The following is a 7,252-nucleotide window of genomic DNA, read 5'->3' on the forward strand; positions in this document are numbered from 1 at the left end:
GAGAGGGAGGGGGAAATGGAGGGCTGGATGAGTCACGCGGATAATCGCGCTCTTCTCCAGAGCGCAGACAGCGCGGCAAGCGCGTATGCTAGCAGGGGTGAGGACGCGTGACCGTCCCGCCCGCTGACCCCACCAGTCTTCGCGGGCTTCGAACCCAGGGAGCCGACAATGGCGGTGAGTACGGCCCTGGTCGCGCAGCGACCGAACCTGCGCCCGGTTCCTCGCGCCCCGCGCTGGGGCGAACGCTGCCGCCGCCGCCGACATCACTGCCGCCGGCGTCAGCTCGGCTCCAGCCCGCCAGCTGCCTGGCTGGCGTCACGGCCCGGCCCAGCCCCGCCCGCGCCCCTCCTTCCCTTCCCCCGCCCCCACGTGCGCCGAGTTTGTTGATTTAGCTGCCATAGCAACGATGGAGGGGCGCCTGGAGGGGGCGGAGAGAAGAAAGGGAGGGGCGGGGCATGGGAGAAGGCGGAGGAAAAGGCTGTAGCGAAGGAAGTTATAAGTAAGGAGCGCGCGCCGGCGGCCGGCAGTTTCCCGACCAGAGAGAACGAACGTGTCTGCGGGCGCGCGGGGAGCAGAGGCGGTGGCGGGCGGCGGCGGCACCGGGAGCCGCCGAGTGACCCTCCCCGCCCCTCTGGCCCCCCACCCTCCTACCCGCCCGTGGCCCGCGCCCATGGCTGCGCGCGCTCCACACAACTCACCGGACTCCGCGCCCTGCGCCGCCGACCAGTTCGCAGCTCCGCGCCACCGCAGCCAGTCTCACCTGGCGGCACCGCCCGCCCACCGCCCCGGCCACAGCCCCTGCGCCTACGGCAGCCCTCGAGGCGACCGCGACAGTGGTGGGGGACGCTGTTGAGTGGAAGAGAGGCAGCCCGGCCACCGGACCTACTTACTCGCCTTGCTGATTGTCTATTTTTGAGTTTACAACTTTTCTAAGAACTTTTGTATACAAAGGAACTTTTTAAAAAGGACGCTTCCAATTTATATTTAATCCAAAGAAGAAGGATCTCGGCCAGTTTGGGGTTTTGGGTTTTGGCTTCGTTTCTTCTCTTCGTTGACTTTGGGGTTCGGGTGCCCCAGCTGCTTCGGGCTCCCGAGGACCTTCTGGGCCCCCACATTAATGAGGTAGGTGAGGCGCGCGGCGCTGGGAGCAGGGAGGGGTGAGGACCGGTGGGACGCGCCGGAACGACGGCCGAAAGCCGCCCCTGACTCCTGTCTCTGCGCCCTGCCCTGCTCGCAGGCAGCCACCTGGCGAGTCTGACATGGCTGTCAGCGACGCGCTGCTCCCATCTTTCTCCACGTTCGCGTCTGGCCCGGCGGGAAGAGAGAAGACACTGCGTCAAGCAGGTGCCCCGAATAACGTGAGTATCGCCCCGGGCCGCCGGGAACGCCCGGTGGGTTTCCGTGGGTGTGGTGGGGTCGGGCTGAGCCTTGGGGTCACCAAGAGCCACTGAACGAGGGTAAGGAGCGGCCACCGCGCGGACTCCGTAGCCATCCCGGGATAGCTTCCGTGCCCTTGGCTCAGCTGTATGTGCCCGTGGTTCGAGCACTGCGGAGCCGCCTGGGGCGCAAGCCGGGTCTTCACCAGTCAGTCCCCGGGCGCGCTGTCGGTAGGGCGGGCGCGCGCGGGCCACCGGGCGGGAGGTGGCCGCGTCCCCAGACACTGGCTGGGCCAGAGTGAGTTTAGCGCGTAGGCGGCCCCGTGGCGAGAGCGCACCGAGAGAGCCTCGGTGTGCCAATTCCGGGGACGTCCACGGGACCTGGCGGGGGAGGGACCAGCCGCGGCGCTCGCTCACGCGCAATTGGGCAGACAGGACATAACACCCGCGATACAGACGCATCACCTCTTCTCCAACCCGGGTGTGGGCCGAGATTGCAGCGCTGGCGCCCTGGGTTCCCGGGTGCTTCCTGCCTGACCAGTCCCCATGTCTGGACGGTGCAGTCGCGCGTGGCCGGCCAGCACGTCAGTATGTCGGGTGGCAACAGGGGACCACCACTGACGGGTCTCCCGCCCTGTCCCCGCAGCGCTGGCGGGAGGAGCTCTCCCACATGAAGCGACTTCCCCCGGTGCTTCCCGGCCGCCCCTATGACCTGGCGGCGGCGACCGTGGCCACAGACCTGGAGAGCGGCGGAGCCGGTGCGGCTTGCGGCGGTAGCAACCTGGCGCCCCTACCTCGGAGAGAGACCGAGGAGTTCAACGATCTCCTGGACCTGGACTTTATCCTCTCCAATTCGCTGACCCATCCTCCGGAGTCAGTGGCCGCCACCGTGTCCTCGTCAGCGTCAGCCTCCTCCTCGTCGTCCCCGTCGAGCAGCGGCCCTGCCAGCGCGCCTTCCACCTGCAGCTTCACGTATCCGATCCGGGCCGGGAACGACCCGGGCGTGGCGCCGGGCGGCACGGGCGGAGGCCTCCTATATGGCAGGGAGTCCGCTCCTCCTCCGACGGCTCCCTTCAACCTGGCGGACATCAACGACGTGAGCCCCTCGGGCGGCTTCGTGGCCGAGCTCCTGCGGCCAGAATTGGACCCGGTGTACATTCCGCCGCAGCAGCCGCAGCCGCCAGGTGGCGGGCTGATGGGCAAGTTCGTGCTGAAGGCGTCGCTGAGCGCCCCTGGCAGCGAGTACGGCAGCCCGTCGGTCATCAGCGTCAGCAAAGGCAGCCCTGACGGCAGCCACCCGGTGGTGGTGGCGCCCTACAACGGCGGGCCGCCGCGCACGTGCCCCAAGATCAAGCAGGAGGCGGTCTCCTCGTGCACCCATTTGGGCGCTGGACCCCCTCTCAGCAATGGCCACCGGCCGGCTGCACACGACTTCCCCTTGGGGCGGCAGCTCCCCAGCAGGACTACCCCGACCCTGGGTCTTGAGGAAGTGCTGAGCAGCAGGGACTGTCACCCTGCCCTGCCGCTTCCCCCCGGCTTCCATCCCCACCCGGGGCCCAATTACCCATCCTTCCTGCCCGACCAGATGCAGCCACAAGTCCCGCCGCTCCATTACCAAGGTCAGTCCCGGGGATTTGTAGCTCGGGCTGGGGAGCCGTGTGTGTGCTAGCCCCTCGGGGCACATGGGATGATGCTCACCCCACCTTCTTCACCCCTAGAGCTCATGCCACCCGGTTCCTGCATGCCGGAGGAGCCCAAGCCAAAGAGGGGAAGACGATCGTGGCCCCGGAAAAGGACCGCCACCCACACTTGTGATTACGCGGGCTGCGGCAAAACCTACACAAAGAGTTCCCATCTCAAGGCACACCTGCGAACCCACACAGGTAGGGGGACAAACTGCAGAAGGAAGGGGTTAGCTTCCAGCCCCATAGGCTACCAGTGGACACTCCTCAGTGCCTCCTTGGCTTCCCAGGGCAGTCTATCGCCTTGATCTCCGGGATCACTGGAGAGAACAGCAAACCGGCGCCTACTTTTCTGCCCAGGAACCTTTTGCTTGATGGATGGTATCTGTGCTTGAATGTGCAATTTTGTTAGGCCTTTAAAAGGCAGGAGATTTCCCGCGGTCTGTGAGCCTTTTCTAGCTTGGCATTGTAATCAAGAAATTGTACTTTGCTATGCAAAAGCATGTTGGCTTTTTTAAAAAATCGTTTTTTACTGTTCCCTTCCCAGGCTCACCCTCCCGTTCTATTATTTTGAATTCTGGTCTTAACAATTCGGTCTTATTTTTTATTTTTTGTTCGTTTTGATTTACATTTTCATTTTTTTTCCCCGCAAGCAGAAGGTTTTATTTTAAATTCCAAGAATATGATGGTCAAAATTGCTGGGGAGATTCTGATTTAGGGTTGTCACTGCAGAGCATTTCCATGTCAATGTAAGTAGGTACCCAAAGTCATTTAGGTGCAGCATTCAGTAAGGTAAAGGTAAAGAAAAAAAAAAAAGTAGCCACCTGTGGCTTTTTATCCCCAGTCAGAGTAGGAATAAGATTGCCTGGTTTGGGCACACTACCAATCACAATTTCCAAATTTCATTTCTACCACTGAGATGTCTTGACTCAAAAGAAACATTAGTATAGGTTTAGGTGGTGTTTGTGTGTTTTTGGTGAAACATTAGTATAGTTGTAGGTGGTGGTTGTGTGCCTAACTGACCCCCTAAAAACAAGACCAAATACTTAAGACACGGAATGTATTCCTGTTTATGATGCGGAATTCAATACAGCTCTTCAGTGGTATAGACATTCCTGGATTCCTTTAGGATAGGGTCAGAGTTGGTTTAATATCTGGCCTTCAGTTTTTAAAAGGGGCGATTCTTTGATATAGCAATGGCGTCAATTTTTTTTTTTCTTTTACCTTTACAGGTGAGAAACCTTACCACTGTGACTGGGACGGCTGTGGATGGAAATTCGCCCGCTCAGATGAACTGACCAGGCACTACCGTAAACACACTGGGCACCGCCCGTTCCAGTGCCAAAAATGCGACCGAGCATTTTCCAGGTCGGACCACCTCGCATTACACATGAAGAGGCATTTTTAAATCCCAGACAGTGGATATGACCCACACTGCCAGAAGAGAATTCAGTATTTTTTACTTTTCACACTGTCTTCCCGATGAGGGAAGGAACCCAGCCAGAAAGCACTACAATCATGGTCAAATTCCCAACTGAGTCATCTTGTGAGTGGATAATCAGGAAAAATGAGGAATCCAAAAGACAAAAATCAAAGAACAGATGGGGTCTGTGACTGGATCTTCTATCATTCCAATTCTAAATCTGACTTGAATATTCCTGGACTTACAAAATGCCAAGGGGGTGACTGGAAGTTGTGGATATCAGGGTATAAATTATATCCGTGAGTTGGGGGAGGGAAGGCCAGAATTCCCTTGAATTGTGTATTGATGCAATATAAGCATAAAAGATCACGTTGTATTCTCTTTACCTTCTAAAAGCCATTATTATGATAGAAGAAGAGGAAGAAATTCAGGTACAGAAAACATGTTTAAATAGTCTAAATGATGGTGCTTGGTGAGTCTTGGTTCTAAAGGTACCAAACAAGGAAGCCAAAGTTTTCAAACTGCTGCATACTTTGACAAGGAAAATCTATATTTGTCTTCCGATCTACATTTATGACCTAAGTCAGGTAATATACCTGGTTTACTTCTTTAGCATTTTTATGCAGACAGTCTGTTATGCACTGTGGTTTCAGATGTGCAATAATTTGTACAATGGTTTATTCCCAAGTATGCCTTAAGCAGAACAAATGTGTTTTTCTATATAGTTCCTTGCCTTAATAAATATGTAATATAAATTTAAGCAAACGTCTATTTTGTATATTTGTAAACTACAAAGTAAAATGAACATTTTGTGGAGTTTGTATTTTGCATACTCAAGGTGAGAATTAAGTTTTAAATAAACCTATAATATTTTATCTGAATAATGTTTGTTATTGTTTTGTTTTCCTCCTGGAAAAATATGAACAGTAGTTGGTTTAAACACACTGGGGTAATAGGGCGTGTAAGAAGCACGCACAAAAAAGCCAACTTTATGTCAACAAATTAAAATGCCTTTTTTATTTTAAGAAAACTAGTTTTACAATAAATACTATCAATATAGGGCTGAGAACTCTTGAATATTGTACGTTTAAAAATTATAAGATTAAAAACCCAGTTCAGGTTTGCTCTTTCCAAATGTACATAAAGCTACACGAAAGCAGTTTCCTTACCTATGATTTTCCCAGTAGAAACAGCTTAATCATTCTTAAATTTGCTCAGTTTAGTATGAAAATATTTATGAAATATATATAGTTCAGTTTCATATTTGAAAAAAATCTTTCTGGTTTGTCTTTTAAAGTAAATAAAAATACAAAAGTTTTCTGTGGAGGCCTGTCCCAGCGCCCCTCACATTTGAGTAACAAAAGAACCTTCCCACAGCAGACAACCCTAAGAACGTAGTTCCACAGTGCCCTCCTGAGGATTAAAGGGTTCACTTACGCTTGGTGTGTGTTACAGATTCATTACTTCTACTAGTTACAGCCCTAAAGAGGTCAGAACCAAAGTTTCTGGCAGATTGTTTTAAAACTAAATCAGTTCCCTGATTGAAGGTGGGCAAACAAACTGAAATAAAATAATTCAAGAATTATTCAAATTCACAAAACTAAGTGTAAAGTAAAATGGTGTTTTTGGAAGTTTGTAGCGTTTATATTACAAGTTTTAATATTAAAACTCAAAACTGCCCTGTTAGAATCTGAAGTTTTTGAGGTGGGTGCCTGAGGGATTGAAATTCATTTGGGGCTATCACAAAATGGAAAAAGCATTTGTGACACTTGTTGACACCTTATATACTTGTAATAGTGATGTGGGTGACTAATACTTAACATCATCCAGGGGACAGAGCTCACTGCTCACTGGCATTTTCTTTAGAGTGCTTATTAACTATTGGTTGTATCTAGTGTCCAGAGGTGCGTTTGTACCATGGGTACATTTAATAAATGAAATAAAAAATGGACGTTTATAAGAGGCTTATGGTAGATCAACACAAGGTATTTTCTTTGGCTTTTGAGAGTCCAGCATGACTGGAAAGCATGGCATGTGTCTCTGCTTAAAAGAAAACAGGTGCATCTCCGGGAAGAAGTGAGGAGCGCCTCTGCCCGGCCGCCCCGTCCGGGAAGAAGTGAGGAGCGCCTCTGCCCGGCCGCCCCGTCCGGGAAGAAGTGAGGAGCGCCTCTGCCCGGCCGCCCCGACCGGGAAGAAGTGAGGAGCGCCTCTGCCCGGCCGCCCCGACCGGGAAGAAGTGAGGAGCGCCTCTGCCCGGCCGCCCCGTCCGGGAAGAAGTGAGGAGCGCCTCTGCCCGGCCGCCCCGTCTGGGAAGTGAGGAGCGCCTCTGCCCGGCCGCCCCGTCCGGGAAGAAATGAGGAGCGCCTCTGCCCGGGCGCCCCATCCGGGAAGAAGTGAGGAGCGCCTCTGCACAGCCACCCATCGTCTGGGAAGTGAGGAGCGCCTCTGCCCGGCCACCCACCGTCTGGGAAGTGAGGAGCGCCTCTGCCCGGCCGCCCCGTCCGGGAAGAAGTGAGGAGCGCCTCTGCCCGGCCGCCCCGTCCGGGAATAAGTGAGGAGCGCCTCTGCCCGGCTGCCCCGTCTGGGAGGTGAGGAGCGCCTCTGCCCGGCCACCCATCGTCTGGGAGGTGAGGAGCGCCTCTGCCAGGCCACCCATCGTCTGGGAGGTGAGGAGCGCCTCTGCCCGGCCACCCATCATCTGGAAAGTGAGGAGCGCCTCTGCCCGGCTGCCCCATCTGGGAAGTGAGGAGTGCCTCTGCCCGGACACCCAT

At 54.4% G+C, this 7,252-nt stretch overlaps 1 protein-coding gene across 1 annotated transcript; it reads left to right on the forward strand.

Annotated features, from left to right (window-relative positions):
• Positions 1–454: 454 nt before the first annotated feature.
• Positions 455–5,362, forward strand: KLF4 (KLF transcription factor 4). Its single transcript, XM_055271578.2, has 5 exons — positions 455–1,122; positions 1,238–1,358; positions 2,023–2,995; positions 3,095–3,259; positions 4,291–5,362. Exons 1-5 carry the CDS (start codon positions 1,118–1,120, stop codon positions 4,464–4,466), a joined length of 1,440 nt encoding a protein of 479 aa, XP_055127553.1. The 5' UTR covers positions 455–1,117; the 3' UTR covers positions 4,467–5,362.
• Positions 5,363–7,252: the final 1,890 nt, after the last annotated feature.

This window comes from Symphalangus syndactylus, chromosome 3 (assembly GCF_028878055.3).
Source record: "Symphalangus syndactylus isolate Jambi chromosome 3, NHGRI_mSymSyn1-v2.1_pri, whole genome shotgun sequence".
In the NCBI taxonomy this organism is placed as follows: Eukaryota; Metazoa; Chordata; class Mammalia; order Primates; family Hylobatidae; genus Symphalangus; species Symphalangus syndactylus.

Coding starts and splice junctions, on each gene's coding strand:
- KLF4 (XM_055271578.2), top strand. Junction 2,996..3,094: donor CCCGCCGCTCCATTACCAAG/GTCAGTCCCGGG, acceptor CTTCACCCCTAG/AGCTCATGCCACCCGGTTCC. Junction 3,260..4,290: donor ACACCTGCGAACCCACACAG/GTAGGGGGACAA, acceptor TTACCTTTACAG/GTGAGAAACCTTACCACTGT.